At 52.4% G+C, this 19,275-nt stretch overlaps 1 protein-coding gene across 2 annotated transcripts in view; it reads left to right on the forward strand.

Annotated features, from left to right (window-relative positions):
* The window catches only part of CRMP1 (collapsin response mediator protein 1), a 64,564-nt gene continuing 46,512 nt past the window's right edge, over window positions 1,224-19,275 (forward strand). The window contains exon 1 of one of the 2 annotated variants that reach the window (XM_018049714.1): window positions 1,224-1,625. In XM_018049714.1, the coding sequence (XP_017905203.1) occupies window positions 1,245-1,625 (381 nt within the window). In that variant the 5' untranslated portion in view covers window positions 1,224-1,244. Of the gene's footprint in view, window positions 1,626-5,480; window positions 5,829-19,275 lie in introns of those variants that run through there. The other variant, XM_018049715.1, reaches the window with a different exon arrangement.

Consider the following 19,275-nt stretch of genomic DNA (forward strand, 5'->3'; position numbering starts at 1 on the left):
AATATTTGTGTGGGTGACGACAGGAGTGTGTGCAGTGTGTGTGAAATGATCTGTCTCTTTGTGTGTCTTTTTCTGGAGCGTGTTGCTATTTAAGCTCCCGACTACTCATATTTCTGGGGGTGGATTTGTGTGTGGGTTCCCTGTCGGGGTTGTGTGTGTTGGAGTCACCTTGTGAGTTAGTCTTTGGTATAAGGGCATGAAAAATCTCTTTGTTGTGGGGTTATTGCAGGAGTCAGCCTCGTGTACATGTGTGAGTCACTGGTTCACGTGCAAGAGTGTATTTCTCTTGCCTGTCGGCATGAATGCGGTCCTAGCACATCCCTCCTGCCTTGCGGTTTCATCCTTCCTGGTGTGCAGCCCTGCCCGGTATATGCTGTGTGTGTGTGTGTGTGTGTCTCCTTCCACTGGAGAACGTCAGCTTCTGGAGGGCAGGACTCCATCTATTCTGTTCACTGCGCCGTTGCTAGTGCCCAAAACGTGCTAGGCACCAGCGGGGCACTCAGTATGATAGCACTGAGTGAATGAATGCAGTATCCAATGTGTGAGCGTCTCTCTGGTTGTGCAATCAGTCTCGGTGTGATGCTGTCTGTGCGCTGGGTTGGGTGACTGAGAATTTCTGGCTTGCGTCTATGTGTGTGTGTGTATGTGTGCGTGACTGACTAGGAATATATACAAGCTTGTATGTGTATGCAAAATTACCAATGATGGGCATGAAGGGACTAAGTGTGTCTGGGGAGCGTGTGTGTAACCGGCTCTCGTGTGCGCCGGCATGTCTGTGCATCTCTCACGTGTTTGTATGGCGTAATTGTCTGCTGTGCTAATACCAACCTACGTGTGCTCGGCAGTGTGTGCGTGCCCGTGGTTCGCACCCCTCGCTCTCCTCGCGCCCTGCGCTCGGCCTGGGGGCGGGGAGTGGGTTGCGGCGAGGGCACTGCGGTTGGGCTGCCCGCCCTCGGCGCTGCGGCGAGGGCACGTCACGGTCCCTCCACGCCCTCGCCGCGGTCCCCGCCTCCCGGTCCTTTGTAGCCGGCCGCGGTGCTCTTCGACAGCCGCCCGGAGGCCCCGCCCCAGCCCCGCCCCGGCCCCGCCCCGGCCCGCACCCCGGCCCGCCCCTGCCCGGGCCGCAGTCGCGCCTGGGCAGCCGCGGGCCCGCACGGAGCGCGGAGCGCGGCGCACGGCGGTGGCCAGGACCGCGAGTGGGCGGGCGGGTGGGGGCGCGGTCGGGCAGCCGGGCTTGGACCGGTATGGCGGACCGGCGGCGCGCGTGGAACACGGAGGATGACCTGCCCGTGTACCTGGCGCGGCCGGGCAGCGCGGCGCAGACCCCGCGGCAGAAGTACGGCGGCATGTTCGCCGCGGTGGAGGGCGCCTACGAGAATAAGACCATCGACTTCGACGCGTACAGCGTGGGCCGCCGCGGCTCGGCGCGCACGCCGCGCAGTGCTGGCCGGCTTGATGCGGTCGGCCTGCCGGGGCCCGGCGGCAGCGAGGACACGGCCAGCGACGTGAGCGAGCCCTCGGGCTCGGCCGTCAGCTCGCCGGGCGAGCGCGACGACAGACCACCCGCGCTGCGCATCCGCTGCCCCGCGCCCCGCGACCTGCCACTCGGCCGGGACAATGGCCAGGTACCCTTGGGGCGCGCGTGGGCCGGACGGAGGGGGCGGGGTCCTAGGGGCGCGGGGTGTGGGGCCGCCCGGAGGCAGTGCCCGGGGGCCGGAGTGCTGGGGGCCACTGCCCCCGGGCTTGGGAGAGCGCCAAAGGCCCCTCCCCCACTCTGTTGTACAGCATGTTTGGAGAGGTTTGGCCACTTGGTCATGGTTGGCCAGCATAGTCCATGAGACTCCAGAGGGTCTTTCGAGATCCAGTCCCCTGCTCCTCCTCTGCAGAAAGGGAGAGACCGAGGTTCTGAGGAGGGAAGTAAGTTGGCTAAAGCCGCCACATGGTCCCTTAGAGCGCAGAGGGTCCTCTGGGGTTAATTTCATCCAAAGGTCCCCATTCTCTGCTTTAAGAAGACGAGTAGCTCTGTTCCGCATTCATCCCTTCATTTATTCACTCACTCATGAGGAATTATGGAGCACCTCCTATGTCACTAGCGCCGGGAAAGGTTTAATGAAATGCCTCTGGTTACACGGCTTAAAGCTTAAGCCTTTCCTGAGTGCTCCCTCTGTGTTTTCTGGGGGGAAGGATTTGGCTAAAGATTGAGATCGTCGGGCAGATAGACCTGGAAACCGCGAACCGCAATCACCCGACACCTTCAGAGATTGTTTCTGAGTCCCGCACGACGCCACTGTGCTCGCTTCACAGAGCAAGTTGGAGACAGAGCAGGGATTTGAACCAGGGTCAGTAGACTTGGAGGTTTCTCTCCTCGTGAAAGCGGGGGAAACATCAGAGAGAGGGAACGCCAAGCATTGGGCCCTATGGCTCATCTCCCTTTAGTTGGTGGTCACCAGAGCCACTGGGAAGATGGATGGATAGACGACCCAGCTGTGGGATATATGGTCAGGTGCTTGGAGAACAGAAACTGGAGCACCCGACGGCCGGATGCTCGCCTCACCCCAGAACTCCATGTCTGAGCACTGCCCGGGTCCCAGGCCACTATGGGTGCTGGGGTCCCTGTTTGGCACTCCCGCCTCACCCCAGGCCAGGGTGGGCGCGACAGACACTCTGTGAAAATGAAATCAGTTAATGACGCCAGGTAGCGAGCATTCAATAAACATTCGTCGTGTATTATGAGTTTTATCATTATTATCATTTTTATTAACCCTTCTCCCCTTAAATGTTATGAGAGGCATACAGTGAGGGAGCCGCAGTTTGATCTGGACAGAAATCTGGGTGGGTGGGGGGGGGGTCTTGGAAGAATGGGGGCTGGGCCGACTTGTGGTTGCTCCGACCCAATAGTGGGTCTCCTCCAGCCCCCATCAGCACACCCCGGGTTTTCTGTCAGGGGAGCTCGGGAACTCTCCGTGGTCCTGAATCTGGCTCCTCGCGGAAGGTCTACAGTGCGCGGGAGTGGGGACGGGAAGGGGGCAAGGAAGGGAGATATCGAGAGGGTCCTGTCTCCTTGTCCGTATACCTTTTCTATCTCTCCCTCCCCACCTCCTTCCCTGCTGTCCGACCTCACTTGCGATCCAGGATTAAGAGCCTGAGAGGGAGGCTTCGGGGGCCGCGGCCAATACGGCAGAACCGTGGTTTCCATTCAGGGCTCTGTGCGTCCTCTTGAGCCTCAGCTTCTTCATCTGTGAAATGGAGGTGGCATCTCCCAGCCTCCCTCATGGTGTGGTGGAGTTTCAGGGAGGCGAGAGAGCTTTGTGCACAGCCGGGAGCTGTGGAAGAGCGTCCATCAGGAGCCGCGGTCAATGTCACTAACGCCAGCATCGGCCCCGGGCTCGGCCCCGGACGGCTCTGCAGCCGCGCCTCGGCCCCTGGGGACGCGGTCTCTTCCTCTTCCATTCCTCCTTCCTCTCCCCCTCTAGCCCGCTCCCCTTTCTCCATGGTTTCTGGACAAAAGGCAGCGCCTCGGGCGCGCCAAGGATCCCAGAAGCACTCGAGGTTCGGGACCGTGAAGCCAAGGGGCTCGTGATCTACCTTGGGGGAGCGTTTTACTCTCCGCGGGCCTCGCGGCTACGGGGTTCGGGTCCCTTAGCCGGCGGGCCTCGCTGCTCCTGCGCGTTGCAGAGGGTACCCGGGCCCTCCCCCCACCCATAAACCTCTTTCCTGGGGGCGGGAGGAGGGGTTTCGGTGGCGCAGGCGCAGCGTTTGCCAAGGCCCAAGGCTGAGCGAATGCGGCGCTTTGTACCCGGGAAGTCCACTCGGAGCTGTGGTCTGTTTGGCCAATAGCGAACCCGCGCCCCTCCCCCGAGTTCTCGACCCCACCCCTGGAGCTACCCTGCCCAGACTGGGCCCTGGGGACTCCCTGGTTTGTGGAATCTAGCACTTAGCAACGCCAAGGAAGGGAATATAGAGTCGGGGGAGAGGGAGACCCCAATTTTCGGTTAGCAGCAAGAATTTAGGACCCAGCTCAGAGCCGAGGCTGAATGAATGAATGTAGGAGAATGACCTCCAGACTAGGTATGCCAGAACCTGGCTTCCAGATACTGCTCTGCTGCAGCTAACATGCTTTATATCCGAGAGACATTTTACCTATGTGTCAGCCTCAATTTCCCACCTGTGAAATGGGAAGCTTATGGCCTAGTGTTCTGGAATACTAAACTGTTTCTCTTTTGTGAACATCCCATCTTCATTTTAAGGCTCAGACAACTCTGGCCTCCGTCCTGGACTGGAGGACGGGCTCCCAAGTGGTGATGGAGGTAAGGGCTTCAGGCCCTAAACTGAGAGGTGGGGGGTGGGGGTGGGGGGCTTTAGCACGCCTAGTGCACCCTTCCTCTGGGTGGCAGCTTGACGTTTACAAGATGGGGTCTTTTAACAGAGCCTGTGCCCGAGGTTTGAGTTTTGTAGGCTGAAAGTGACAAGGTCGGCATTTTAATTTGCCTGGAGATTTGGGGCACCTGTCTAGTGTTATGGGGGCTTGCTAGGGCTCTCTTTTTTCTTTCTTTTGCCAAGTTTATCAAGCCATGCCCAAGCCTGCTCCTCACCTCTCCCCAAAGCACCATCTGGACCTATGGGTGCTGGGGTTAGTGTTCACTCTCCACTGGGAACCAGGACTTCCTTCTCCCCCGCCTGACCCCTAGCCTGCCCCGGAGGGCTGCGGGGATCTTAGTGACAATGGTCTGGCTCTGAAATCAGCAATCATTGTCTGGTAGACAGGCTCTGGGAATGACCCGGTGGCCCCATCGGCAGGGGGCTGTGTGATGTGAGGGGGTGGGCTGCAGACGGTAGAGCAGGTCAGCCACTAATTAGGGCCTTGTCTTAGGGGGTCCCTGCTTCTGCAGGGAGGTTCCTACTGAGTCCCCGGAGAGACGGGTTCAGTAATTGGGGTGGGAGGGGTGGCAGAGAAAAGCTTCATGGAAAAGGCATTAGAGATGAGTCCGGTAGAGGAGGTAAGATACTCCGAGAGAGGGCACAGTTTGAATAAAGGCTTGGGCTTGGGGCTGGATATATGCTTGAGCTGTGCAGCGAGTGGCGCAGCAGACAAACGGAGGCTGTGGAATGAGAGGTCAAAGGCGGGAGGTTGCTGGACTGTATCCTCAAAACACTCCAGCAGCCGAGGGAGGGGGAGGGGGGTTCTGGGCATCAGGCCCACATTCCCTCCCCCACACAGATGTTCCCGGAGCCCCCTCGCCCCGGCCCCCGTACGGGACCGCACACCTGTGGCGCTGCCGATGGTCTCCGCCTGCGCATCCGAAGTCCATCTCTGGCTTTCAAAAGAGCCCTGAAAAAACCAGACCTACCCAATCGCGAGAGCGAGGCCGGGGCCCAGCCGAGGGCGTGTGCGCCGGGCGGGGGTCGGCGGGGCTGGTTGGTTGGGGGGCGGGGGGCGGAGTGCGGGGAAGGGGGTGATCGGAAGGGAAGAGCTTCCTGGTTCGAGGCGAGAGGGGCGAATCGGGCTCGGCTCCGCGCCGCCGGGAGGAGCTGTCTGTCTGCAGCCCCCTCCTCCCGCCCTCGTCCCGCCCTCCTCGCGGAGCCGGGCGGTGCTGGCAGCCGGAGCGGCGGCGGCGGGCGAGCGGGCCGAGCAGCCGCGGGCAGCCGAGCTCCGTGCCTCTGGTCACTGGGCCGGGGCCTTTGTCGCCGCGCCCGCGGGAAGCGGGACCGAGAGACAGCCGCACCGAGCGAAAGCCAGCCCCACAAAGTCCCCCGGCCGGGCCGAGGGCGCAAGAGGTGGGGAGGGGGCCATGTCTTACCAGGGCAAGAAGAGCATCCCGCACATCACGGTAAGCCGGGCCCCCGCCCCCCGAGCCCCGCCGGTCTCCGGGCAGGGGGTGGGGGGCGGTGGACGCCGCCGAGGATCGGCCAGGGTCCGCAGGGGCGGCGGGCCAGGCTTCCTGCGGCGCGGCGGGTGGGGCGGGGCCGGGCTCGGCTCCGGAGCCCCCTCCTCCCCAGCCTCTGGGGACAATGGGGGGGAGGGGGAGCCCCGCATGGCGGGGCGGGGCTGGAGCCTCGGGTCCCTCTCCCCGCGGGCTTGCAGCCACCTCCCCCGCGGCCACCGCCCCCCGCCCCCTTCGCCACGGGATGTGCCGGAGGATGGCGCGGACTGAGAGGATGCGGAGCTGAACAAAAGAGGGAGGGGCGCGGGGGTCCGAACCCCCTCCTTCCTTGTCCTGGAGCCGAAACTCCAGAGCGGGGATAGAGGGGGGGCTTTGCACCGTCCAGCTCTGGCCTCTCGCAGCAGCGTTCCTTGCCTGCTAAGGAGGGGAAAGGGTCGTCTATTGCCCCCCACTTCCCGCCCAGACCAGTGGAGTGGAAGTCTGGACCTGGAGACAAGCGCCATGATGGAGGAGCCCCTCCCAGTCTTCACGGCAGCTAAAAATAACCTAATGGAGAGACTGGGGCGGGGCGGGGGGGCTGTGGCCCTGAAAGGGTTAACACTGGAGGGGTGGTTTAGGAATCGCGGTGGGGGCTGAGCCGTCCTCTGGGCCCCAGGGTGTGGCCGGAAACAAAGGATCCCAGGTCTTTCGGCTTTGTCTCAGGGTGGGGAGCTGAGGGCACAGCGGGGCCCGGAGACCTGGCCTCCATCCTCCTTGCCTGCCGGGCCTTAGGGCTGAACCACACCGTTCCTGAGGGATGTGGACCTCGGGTGCTGGGGAAAACCATGGGCCTTGGGTGGCTAGTATCTGAGCAGCCAGGTAGATGGCCTGCTGGAATTCCATCTCCATGGAATCCTCGAGAAGATGCTTGAGGTTTGAGACAGGAAACCTAGCATCCTCCTTTATCCAGAAGGGATAAAAGCTCAGGGATGGCCCCAAAGCACCTTGGGGAGGGCCACATTGGGTAAGGGGTAAGGAACTGATGTTACCCACTTATCTGCCAGGTGTATTGTGAATCTTGTTTTATTGAATCTTCTCGGTAAGCCTTCTGAAGGAGGCATTGTCCACCTAAAGCTCTCAGAGGCTGGCACACTGGGGCGCAATTGAGAGAAAGGTTGGGAGGGGGCTGGCCCCCTTGCTTCTCCAGAAGAGCCCTGCCTCCTGCCCAACTCTGAACTGAGTCTTCCCTTAGAAAACCCCTTGGCCCAACTTCAGGTCTTGTCAGCTGGAGGTGATGCAGTGATTGATGAGTTCGGAGGCCTGGGTACCATTGTGGCTGTGGACCAGAGCAGATCTGTACCCTATACTGGACCCCTGTTTCCGCGAAGGAAGTTTAGCAAGATGGTCTTTGAGGTGGGTCTATGAGAGCAGTGCCTCTGGAGTTGTATGGCTCTCTACACAACCGCAGTAGTCTCCCTGCCTGCTGGCTGTGGCCCTCTGGAGTGGAGCTGACCTGGCCCGGCTTTTATACCAGATAGATCTGGGTGTTCAGCCCTGCTCTGCCTCCTTTCTGAGCCTTGGGGCTCTGCTATCCAGAGTGTGCCAAGCCCTGGCCATTTCACAGGACCCTGGAGCATTCATTCAAGAGGACCCTGGCAAAGGGCTTAGTGTTTGGTGGGCACACAGCAAGGGCTTCAGAACTTCTGGCCGATCCTGATCCTGCTTCTTTAGTCCTTTGTGCAAAGCAGGCAGTCAACCTGTATGTCAAGGAGAGTCAGAGAGAGTGGCTCTGGCAACTCTAGTAGCGTGGGGAGGAGAGATGTTGAAAATGATCCTTAGTTCCTGGAAAAGTGGCCCTTGACAAGGCATTTGTGTTTGATGTAGTCCACATAGTCCATTCCTGGAGTAGGACATGGCAACCCACTCCAGTATTCTTGCCTGGAAAATTCTGTGGACAGAGGAGCCTGGCAGGCTGCAGTCTACGGGGTCACAGAGTCGGACACAACCGAGCCACTGAGCACGTAGTCCACTCCAGCTAGAAGGGTGTGTGGTTTAAGAGGAGAAGCCAGAGAGGATGGACTTGGATGGAGCTCCTTTGTAGGGCCACAGCTTTTTGAGAATCTTTGGCTGATAATGCATAAGAAGTGACAAGAGCCGGAATGCCATTGAGTGAGTGGACGGGCATTTTGGCTTTTCACTTACTGCTCCCTTAACCTGTTCAACAGTACTCAGTTCCTAGGTTAATAATAATAATAATAGGATCTGGTCTGTTCCATGCACCTCCTGTGTGCTAAGGAAAGTGGACATAAGATGGGCGTGTCCTTCACCTTCCCAGAATTTAGTAAAGACAGACATTTCAGCCTGAAATGGCAACAAAGTGTGTGTGTGTAGGGAGGTGGGGGGGGGTGTTGTTATAAGGGAAATACAGGAGGCTTGAGGGGACCTCCACAGTGACACCCAGTTCTGGAAGGGGCAGGGAGTTAGGGAGGAGGGAGGGGATTCTCTGAGAGTCAGGGGAGGCCCTGAGGCCAGAGTGTGACCCCTTGGAGAAACTGAAGGGGAGTCAGCATTGCGGAGCCCTACCTCTGCATCCAAATGCGGCTTCTCTGTGCAATTAGAGCAAACCTTGGAGACAGGTAAGATGTTTTTGGCAGCAATGGTGTGTGTGTGGCCTGTGGAGAGACCAAATCCGGGGGTGGGGGGCTGTCAAAAGGACCAAGATGCATCCTTAAGTCCCCTTGATGTTGGGTCTCTGTGCCCTCTTGAGCCTCAGCTCGTTCGTCTGAACAAAGGGGATAAGGTCACAGCTTTGGCAGTGAAATCAAGAGATAGGAGAGAGGATGTGAGCAGAGGAGAAGGGACACCCCAGACAGGGCACAGTGGGGACAAAGACAGCTGCCTCACAGAAGCCCTCTTCTACTCATCTTGACTCCGGTGTCTTTTCCTCTATTCCTTGCCTCCGCCTTTTTTGAGATACTAGAGTAGCCTGATAGAGAAGAGGGGAAAAAAAAAAATCAAAACACTTGGCTTCAGCCCCCAAGGATTGTTTAAAATATTAATAAAGCTCCCTTTCACGTGTGGCTTTTTAAAAAATTAATGGCGCAGCCGGGATTAATTTAAAGCGGGTTTTTGGTGCCCACTTGGGTGGTTAAGTGAGTAGGGCATCCTGGGCGTGGCTCTGAACAAACAAAGGCTGATGGCTCTGCAGATGCGCTGTGTCCCCATGGAGCCACCGAAGGGGAGGCAGGCGTGTCCACTGAGATGGTTCAAGAATTATTATTATTACGAATAAGACCATGTGTACTGATCATTTGTGATTTTTGCAGGCCATTATGGCATTCAAAAAGATTTTTTAAAAAGAGGATTTGTATGATCTCTAACTGGGTTTTTTGAGGAAGGCAACCTGTTTCTCAAAGAGTAAACTGATAAGCTTCTTCGGTGGCCTGTGGAGAAATGAAGAGGTCCATTCAAGCAGGGAAGAGCAGATAGTCTGGTCTGCTTGCTAAAATAGTCACCGTCTGATTGAACTCTTTGTGTGTGTGTGTGTTAAGTCAAACATTCAAGATGAGATGAGCAGGGAAGAAAGTGATCATTAAATAAAAAAGTACATCAGACTCAACTACCTAATAGACAGATGTGCAAAAAGCTTGTTTCTTCCTAAAGATGGTATTCAGCCTACCTTTAACTATGTGGTTTATCTTGGTGCCTTTTTATGCAAAGAATTTGAGATGCCTACAGGGATTTTTCTTGCATCTAGTGAAATCGGAGGGAAGTAGAATAGCAGGACTGAGACTCAAGGAAGAGCAGAGACCAAACCTGCCAGTGATCTGGCCCACAAGAGGAGTACTAGCGGACATCTGGTCCTGAATCTGGTTCTGAATCGGGGCTTCTGTCATCTTGGGCAGAGAAGCAGACAGTCCCAGCTTGGTCAAGTTCATGATCAGACAAGGAGTAGTTGGCCATATTCTTTGGGGTAAAATTATTTTAAATTAGATTCTTAAAAGGTGTATCAGAGAGCATGCAAGTGATACTGCGTTGTGACATCTTCTATAACATAACTGTACACACTTAGACCTGAGCGCCTGTGTTTTATAATGAACTTGGCCAAGACTGAGTACGTGAAAACACATAATATAACATTTGCGAATGCACACAGTGAGTGACTAACAGATGACAGTTCCCTCCCCCCAACACTGGAGATGAAGATACAGAATGACAGGTAATCAGCGACTGTTAGCTGCAGATCTTCTCTGTCCCTTGAATTGTGCAAGATGCAATGGGTGATTAGAAACACGTATTTCATGATCTTGACCTTTCCAGCTAAATGGAAAATTGCACATACCTGGAATGACTGAAAAATGACCAGAGGGTGATCTGTGGAATAGAGCACAGGTGTTAGAGGTGTTCAGAGAAGGGATGGCTCAGCTTTTGCCAGAAGCAACTGGAGTTAGTCTCTGGGGGCTTGGGGGATGGCATGAGCTAGGTGTTGAGGGTTTTGATTGGTGGAGACACAAGAAGAGCATGCAAGGCAGGTGGAATAGCTTGGGCAAGACCTGGGCTGGAGAATGAATGTGGTCAGCAGAGTGAGGATTTTACATAGCTGAATCTGAGGATAAGGAACTTGAAATAAATTTGAATGGCTGGGGAGCTGGAGAATTCTACAGGGCTTTAGAAGTCAGGCAGAATGCGCTCAGAGTGACAGAAATAGCTCATGGGTTCTAAGTCTGGCTCAAATGCAAATGGGATGTTTGATCTTGGACAAGTCAGTTCTTCTCTGGGCCTCAGAACCCTTTTCTTTACAGAGCTGGAGTAGATAATTCAGCTCCAAGTATAGGAAATTCTGACTTTATTCTGAGGGTAACAGGAAGGCTCTAGAAGTTCTTGAGCTGGGAGGATGGTGATAAAGCCAGAATGGAAGAATGTGGACTCTGAAGTCAAACTCTCTGCGTTTGAATCCTAGCTGTTCTGCTTGCTGTGTAATTTTGGTAAGTCACTTAATTTATTTAGCAAAGGGAGGCCTGGTGTGTTGCAGTCTATGCGGTCATACAGACTTGGACATGACTGATGCAGCTTAGCATGCACACATGTACTTTACATTAATATCAGACCGTATTCATAGAACCTTAGGGATTCAGTCCTAAGCAAATATTTGATTTATACAGCATCAAAGTTGAGAAGAAGCTTTTAAATTTTGTAAATTTCTCTGTGTTTATACATTTGAGGCCGCAGAAAAGAGTGTCCATTGCTTCTCCCCCACCCCCAGCCTCCCCTCTAGTGTAGGAGTTTTAAGTACCCTCTCCTTGCTTACCTCCAGAGGCAGAGATCACCATTTTGTACACCAGCCTGCTTACTCCTGGGCAGCTCTGTTGTTGGAAAAATCTCATATGTAGAGAGAGAGTCTACCTTTCGCCCTCAGAAATTTTCACAGATGCCTTCGTCTTTCACACGGATATTCCTGGAGGATCTGGAAGATATTTCTCAGTTACCTAGGACCTTCTGTTTTTCAAAATGTCGCCAGTTCTTCAGTGCAATTTCTAAGTACAATATTTGGATTTTTCTTTCCTTTTTTCCCTCTCCCCTCCTCGCCTTTTTTTCTTTTTGCTGTTCTTTATTTCTGAGCATGGAGAATGAAATGGATTCAAAATAAAACTTTAGTTATTGGGCTCCTTTTAAACTGGCTTGGGCTTCCCAGGTGGTGCTAGTGGTAAAGAACCCGCCTGCCAATGCAGGAGACATAAGGGATGCGGATTCAATCCCTGGGTCGGGAAGATCCCCTGGAGAAGGGAATGGCAACCCACTTCAGTATTCTTGCCTGGAGAATTCCATGGACAGAGGAGCCAGGTGGGCTGCAGTCTGTAGGGTTGCAAACAGTTGGACACAGCTGAAGTGGTTTAGCACACATGCAAACTGGTTTAAATACTTTCTAGGGTCAGACTCCTTTGAGAAGCTGATAAAAGCAATGGAAGCTTTTCCTGCTTCCTCCAAAACACACAGAACATTCAGCATAAGGCATTGGGCTTTATAGGCCAGTATTTAGTGTGTCAAGAGCTTTTACTTAAGTAATCCTGTCAGTTGGGTACTTTGATTAGCTCCACTAACGGGGGAAAAAAAAAAAACTGGAACACAGAGATTAAGTTCTTACCACAGGTCACCCAGCTAACAACTTGTATAGGAGTAAGCTGTAGTCTCTGGGGTGAAGGATCTCACAGTCTCATGGGTGAAATAGACAAACAAAAATGAGCCAAAAGATGACATGTGAAATGATGCTACTAAGGAGTACAAGCCGTATGCTATAGGAACTCCAAGAGGTGAACACATGCTCCTGGAGGCAGAGTGCTGCGCCTGACAAGGTGAGCCGGAAATCAATGGGCAGAGCAGGTGAGGCAGGAAGTCCAGGTATCAGGTGCCATAGGCCAAGGCGCAGGGCTGTGAAAGTGCGGCTTAGAGAGCCAGAGTGCAGCGCAGCGCTAAACTGCTTCAGTCGCGTCCAACTCTATGCGACCCTATGGACTGTAGCCCGCCAGGCTCCTCTGTCCATGAAAGTCTCCAGGCAAGAACACTGGAGTGGGTTGCCATGCTCTTCTCCAGGGGATCTTCCCGACCCAGAGATCGAACCCATGTCTCTTACATCTATCTGCACTGGCAGGAGGGTTCTTTACCATTAACACCACCTGGGAGGCCTTAGATAACCAGACTATAGTGTGAATAGACGAATATGGTGCAACGCTGGGAGAGGACAGGGGTCAGACCAGGAAGAGCCTGGGAGGCGTACTTTAGCCTGCATGTGAGTGTAAGCTGGAGAGAGGTCTAAGGAGAGGCACACCATGGTCAGTCCCATGAACAGAGGAACCTGGCAGGCTCCAGTCTCTGGGGTCCCAAGAGTCGGACATGGCTGAACGACTAAGCACACGCACGACATGGCTGCATCTGTGTTTCGGAAAGGTCACTGGCTGGGGTCACTAGGAGGGGTCAAGGCAGGCAGCAGGGAGACAGGGAAGAGGGCTGACCTGGGGCAGGTGCAGTGGGAGGTGGAGATCAGCAGGTAGGTATAAGGATACTTCTGGAATAGATGTTGGGTTTGGGGTGTGAGAGGTTAGAGAGCTGAAAATGGAACTGGGCTTTTGAATGAGATTTATTTCCGCAGGTTGCAAGGACTTTATAAATCAGACACTAAGCTCTGTCTACACATCAATTCCTTTACTTTTTCAAAACCACTCTCTGCCTTACAGATAGAACACTGAAGTACAGAGAGGTAAACATGCCTAAGGAAAAAGGGTAATAAGTGTGGGGCCCGCTTAGAACTCATGCATTCTGGCCTCTACCCACCATGTCCCTAGCCAGCAGACAGCACTGCTTCCTTGTTAAATGAGCATTAAATGAGATAGTAAGTGTGGAAGCACCTGACACACAGGAGGCGTTGTCAGTAATTGTTAGGTGAATGCTTAGTCATGTCTGACTCTGTGATGCTCTAGCCCACCAGGCTCCTCTGTCAGTGGCATTTTCCCAGCAAGACGACTGAAGTGGGCTGCCGTTTCCTCCTCCAGGGGATCTTCCTGAACCAGGAATTGAACCTGCATCTCTTGCGGCTCCCACATTACAGGCAGATTCTTTACCACTGTGCCACCCAGGACATCTTTATTAGGTGAATAGGGCTCTGCAGTTCCTGTCTTACCACTGGAGAGCCCTTTCCAAGTTTCAGAGCCTTTAATCTGCCTACCCCCTTTTGGCCACACTCACAGCAATCCTATCAGAAGGGCCACGAGATGCCTGACGTTAGGAATGGGTTTGATATGTATGATCTATTCTTGCTCATTCCCATTCTTCAAAGCAGGGAACTGAGGCGCAGGCATCTTAACTAGGAACACTGGGGTAACTGTCACAGGGCATTGGGGTGTCACTTGGTAGGTACCCAGTGGCACTAGGTTCAGATCTGCCTCCATTATCTCCTGACTGGGTGACCTTGAGCAGATTATATCACTTCTCTGAGTTTGCTTATTTGTAGCAATAATACCTGCTTCTTAATGTAACTTAAGAATTAAAAACAGGAAAAAAAATGAATGAGAAATGAAAATCCGTGTAGTTCAACTGGTCCTCTGTATGTACTTGGGAATGCAGTTTTCTTGAAGGCAAAGGATTTCTGCCAAGATTGCTTTATATAAGATCAAAAGCAGAGACAAGGAAGTGCAAAAATGGGTCTCCACATACATCCAGATTTGTCTGGCCTCTCCCTTCTGTAGGAAGCCTGAAGACCTTGCCCGCTCCTGGGGTCATGACAGAGCTGTGTTATTTTAAAACCAGATATTCAGTTCATCAGTATTTGCTGAATGTCTGTTAGGTACAGTGGAACTTGAGATCTCGCTGTTAAAATTGCAGTTGCCATGGAAATGGGCCTGAGCTCACAGAAAATCCTGCAGCCCCTGGAGACCACCTGTATTTCTGATTCATGAAGGAGGGCGATACCGCTGTGTCCTCTCCTCATGCGGGTGGAGAACAAGTTTGTGTTCATTACATTCAGTCTCAGGCCTGTTGCCACTTCCAGGGTTGCTTTCCTGGAAAATGTGGCAAAGGGCTGCTGGCTGACAGGCTGTCCCCTGAGGCAAAACCAAAGGCAAATGATTTTTGTGAATTAATAAGAGCATGCAGCTGCACTGTAGGTAGCTCTTGCTACTGCAGGGAGGCTGGTTGGGACAACTGTGAGGGGAGCCTAGAAGAAAGAGGGATCTGGTCATTAGGGGTAGGAACAGAGTCATGGGTTTATAAAATATTTGAGCTAGAAAATCAGACAGCAGCTACTGGGGCTGTGGCTCCTGGCACAGGTTTTGGATGGTGTATCAGTTCACTTTGATTCAATAATACTGCATAACAAACAACTCCGTCATCCTGTGGCTTACAACAAGAGTTACCTGTTGTTCTCAGGTCTGTGGGTGGCAGAGGCTTAACTGGACTCAGCTAGACTTGTCTTCAGGTTTCTGTTTGAATCAGCTGTGCTTCTCACAGCATCCCATTCTGAGACTCAGACTGAAGAAGGCATCATTCCTTGGGTCCTGTGGTTTTCATGGTGGAGAACAAACTCTCAAAGAAATTGAGCTGAAACCCACCCACCTCTTGAAGCTTATGCTCAGATTGGTGCACTCATATCCACTCTCAGTCTGTTGGTCAAAGCGAGTCATGCAGGCACACCCACAGTCGGTGCGACTGGGAGAGCCCTGCACCCACACTAGAGCATGGCCAGGGTGTGAGGGCAGGAAGGAATGTGAAAGAAAGAACCCAGTCTAGCACAGAAGGTCTCCGTCAAGAACGTCTGAGGTATTTGTTAATAACATAAATTCCTGTCCCATAAACTAGATCTGGCAATTGAAAATCTTGACAAAAGCACTAGGATTGGAATCCCAGTGGGTTTGCAGCATTATCTAGGCTCTGGTGCCATGTTGTGAGTTGCACTTGCATGAGTGGAGGGCATAGCTGCCTGTCCAGTTGAATGTTTGAGCTGCAAGAGTGAGTCAGTGACTTAATGTCAGTCAGTGGCTTGTAGAGTTTAAAAGGCTAAGAACTTTCAGAACTCACCTTGACATTTCCTTGCCTCATCAGAAAGCAATTCTACCTGCATTCAATGCACGGACAAGCACGTCCCTCACCTTTTTGAGACTTGTTTTTGTGCTTGCCCTTCAGACACAAAAAGGTTCTTCATCTTTCAAGAAGTAATTTGTCATTTATTTACTCTGAGCCCCTTCCCACTGATAAATCAGGCAGCCTGATCAAAACCTCTATACACTTACAGCCTGTAAGTGGATGGAGTTGCCCTCTTTGTATAAAGCCAGTACCCCTATTTCTGGCACTCACTCATCCACTGACAAAGTTAAAAGACTTGCTTCTTGGAAGGGGAGCTATGACAAACCTAGGCAGTGTATTAAAAAGCAGAGACACCACTTTGCCAACAAAAGTCCATATAGTCAAAGCTATGTTTTTTCCAGTATTCATGTAATGATGGGAGAGTTGGACCCAAAAAAAGGCTGAGCATAGAATCGATGCCTTTGAATTGTGATGCTAAAGAAGACTCTTGAGAGTCCCTTGGACTGCAAGGAGATCAAACCAGTCAATCGTAAAGGAAATCAATCCTGAATATTCATTGGAAGGACCGATGCTGAAGCTGAAGCTCCTATACTTTGGCCACTTGATGCTAAGAGCCGACTCATTGGAAAAGACCCTGATGCTGGGCAAGATGGAAGGCAAAAGGAGAAGAGGGCAGCAGAATGAGATGGTTATATAGCATTACCAATTCAATAGACATGAATTTGAGTAAACTCTGGGAGATCATGAAAGACAGAGGAGCCTGACCTGCTGCAGTCCATGGGGTTGCAAAGAGTCAAACATGACTTCAAGACTGAACAACAACAAAATCCACTGGCCCCAGTTTCCAGTGTGTGAACTAGTGAAGCATGGTAGGAGAGGGGATATGGGGTGTCACAGGCTCTCCCCCCAATTTCTTGAGTGGAATAATTAAAGTATTGAAACGATGGCACTCAGTGAGATGTACTTGAAACCAGCTGTTACGTACAATGTGAAGCATAATCCATGATTGTTTTTGATTTGTGGGAATATAAAGACTACAGATACACCGTGATCTAAGAAAGAAAAGCAGTGAAGAACTCCATGGATAGGTGAGGTAGGAGGGGGCCAGATCTTCAGCATCAAAAAGTGAAAGTGTTAGTTGCTTAGTCGTGTCTGACTCTTTGTGACCCCATGGACCGTAGCCCACCAGGCTCCTCTGTCCATGGAATTCTCCAGGCAAGAATACTGGAGTGGATTGCCATTTCCTTCTCCAGAGGACCTTCCAGACCCAGGAATAGGACCTGGGTTTCCAGCACTGGAGGCAGATTCTTTGTCATCTGAGCCTCCAGGGAAACCACAGTTCATCACAGGGTTTCAGGAAATCTGTTTCTAGGTGCCTAGTGGTGTTTCAGGACCATGGACAGCATACAGTACTGCTTTCCAGTCCTCATTTACTTCATGGAACCTGAAAACTTCAGAACTGTGTCCATGTGAATACTATTTATTTTGCTGGAATCTTCCACTTCTCCTCCACTTTTCTGCTTCATGTCTGTGTGTATGTGTGTGTGTGTTAAGTCACTTCAGTTGTGTCCAATTCTTTGCGACCTTATGGACTGTAGCCTGCCAAGCTTCTAGGTCCAAGGGATTCTCCAGGCAAAAATACTGGAGTGGGTTGCCATGCCCTCCTCCAACTTCATGAGCATCTCATATTTCAGAACCCAGCTCAAACATCCTCTCCTTGGTGAAATAGTCACTGCTTTTCTCTGTCTCTGTGATAGCAACTTTCACTCTCTAATGTTTTCCAGATAGCAGCCAAGGTTGCTAAACTAGTGACTATGGGGTAAGTGGTTGGTTTGATGAGAGTGGAACCTTGTTTTTCTTCTAAAGCTCCCCAGAGCTTAATGAGTTTTCTGTTCCTTTAACTTTACTTTGGAAATGACAGACTTTATTCCCACCATGCAAGAAGGAGAACAGAATTCAGGGAGGCTTCATGCTTCCCTCAGGAAAGTGATACACGAGGTACAGTGTGATCCAGACTTCCTCTTCCAAACTGATGGTTGTTTATTTTGCTGTTGTGTGGGTAGAAATATCGGAAACTGTAAAGGCTGATTTTCGTAAGTGGCATTCAACATGGTACTTGATGTTCATGAAGAGAGCAAAGGCATCCTGCCAACACCTACTCTCTCCTCGCAGTTGGGGCTGAAAGGGAGATTAGGGTTGGGTTTGGAGAAGAAAGCCTTCCGTTCTCTGTGCTGCTGTTCTGCTCCCCACGATGTTTGGCCATGGAGATATGATGACTGCCCAGCACCAAGGTGTAGGCGGGCCCCACTCATATTGAACAACCTCACGTGTATTGAACAGGATTTGCACTAAGCAAGTTCCTGTTCCCAGGCAGCAGGGTTAGACTTCTGGGGAATGTTAAAAGCATAAAACAGAGATTTCGGATCTGTCAGACCACTCTGTCCTCCTTTTTTCATTATTTCTCCCCCAGCTTCCTCCCTTTCCTTCTTCCCTCTTTCATTCATTTTCCTTCCCTCTTTATCATTCCTTTATCTCACTCTTCTCTCCTCATGCCCTTTGTCTTTTCAAACACTCTTTCTTCTCCTTCCTTCCTGGCTGTCACCTCCTCCCCTCCCACTCAGCAAACATTTGCTAAAAACTTTGTAAGGGCCCTGCATGGTCCCTGGGGATTTGGAGATGAGTCACACAGAGGAGCTCTTCTGGGAATGGAGGGGTATCCAGCCCAGCAGGAGATGGCCACATGACCAATGACCATGAAGTGTGATGAGCATTGTGGGGGAGGGGTGCACAAGGAGCAATGGGGACATGGGGAAGCACCCCAAAGCCTGCACTGGGTGGAGTCAGATACTACCAGAAAGATCTACCATGTAGAGAGTTTGGTATTTTGCTTTTCCACCTAACATTTTATTCTCTAGCACTGTGCTTTATCCTTTAAAATCCCTGGGGAGGGACTTCTCTAGTGATTAAGAGTCTGCCTGCCAATGCAGAGGATGTGGGTTCAATCCCTCGTCTGGGAATCTAGGATCTCACTTACCGCAGGACAGTGAAGCCCGTGCACCGCAGCTACTGCAGCCTGAACGCCCCCAGAGCCCGTGGGCTGCAGCAAGAGAAGTAGCCCCCACTCACCACAACCAGAGAAAGCTTGTGCATGTCAGCAAAGACCCATACAGCCATAGATAAATAAAATCCTGGGGATATTTTAGTAGCTGAGTGTTAGGCCATTAGTGGTGTGGTATCTTGTCACTCAGTTTGATTTTCCTCTTTGTGGATAATTCTTTGACCCTGTTTGGGATATTATCTTAAGGACAGATTCCTAGCACTGAATTTCTAGGTCAGAAGTCAAGATCTGTGATACAATTTGTAACAATGGCTGAGGCATACCCTTACTAAGAAATCCCAGCGTGAAGGAAGCTGTGCAGATGATCAGTTTCTGTTCTCCCACTTCTGCCCAGTTTGGGCAGTCCCAGTTCAGAAGCTTTAGTGGGCTTGAATTCCTCCTTGGTGAAAGCCTTTTCATGATCATCATTACCATAGTGACCAGCCCAGCCTTGCGTCTGCTTGTGGCGTTAGAGCCCCTGTGAGCCTGGACCTGCTTGCCTCTCCAGCTTCCTCACCCTGTGGTCCTCCTTCAGCCAGAGGAAACCACTGGCAGACCCTTGAGTGCTCTTGGAACCCCCTGACCCATGCCTGTCCCCTGCCATTGCCTCCCTCTACCATCTCCTCTGTATTAGCTGCTCAGTCGTGTCCGACTTTCTGCAACCCCACGGACTGCAGCCTGCCAGGATTCTCCATCCATGGGCTTCTCCAAGCAAGAATACTGGAGTGCATTGCCATTCCCTTCTCC

The sequence above is a fragment of the Capra hircus genome, chromosome 6, assembly GCF_001704415.2.
Source record: "Capra hircus breed San Clemente chromosome 6, ASM170441v1, whole genome shotgun sequence".
NCBI lineage: Eukaryota > Metazoa > Chordata > Mammalia > Artiodactyla > Bovidae > Capra > Capra hircus.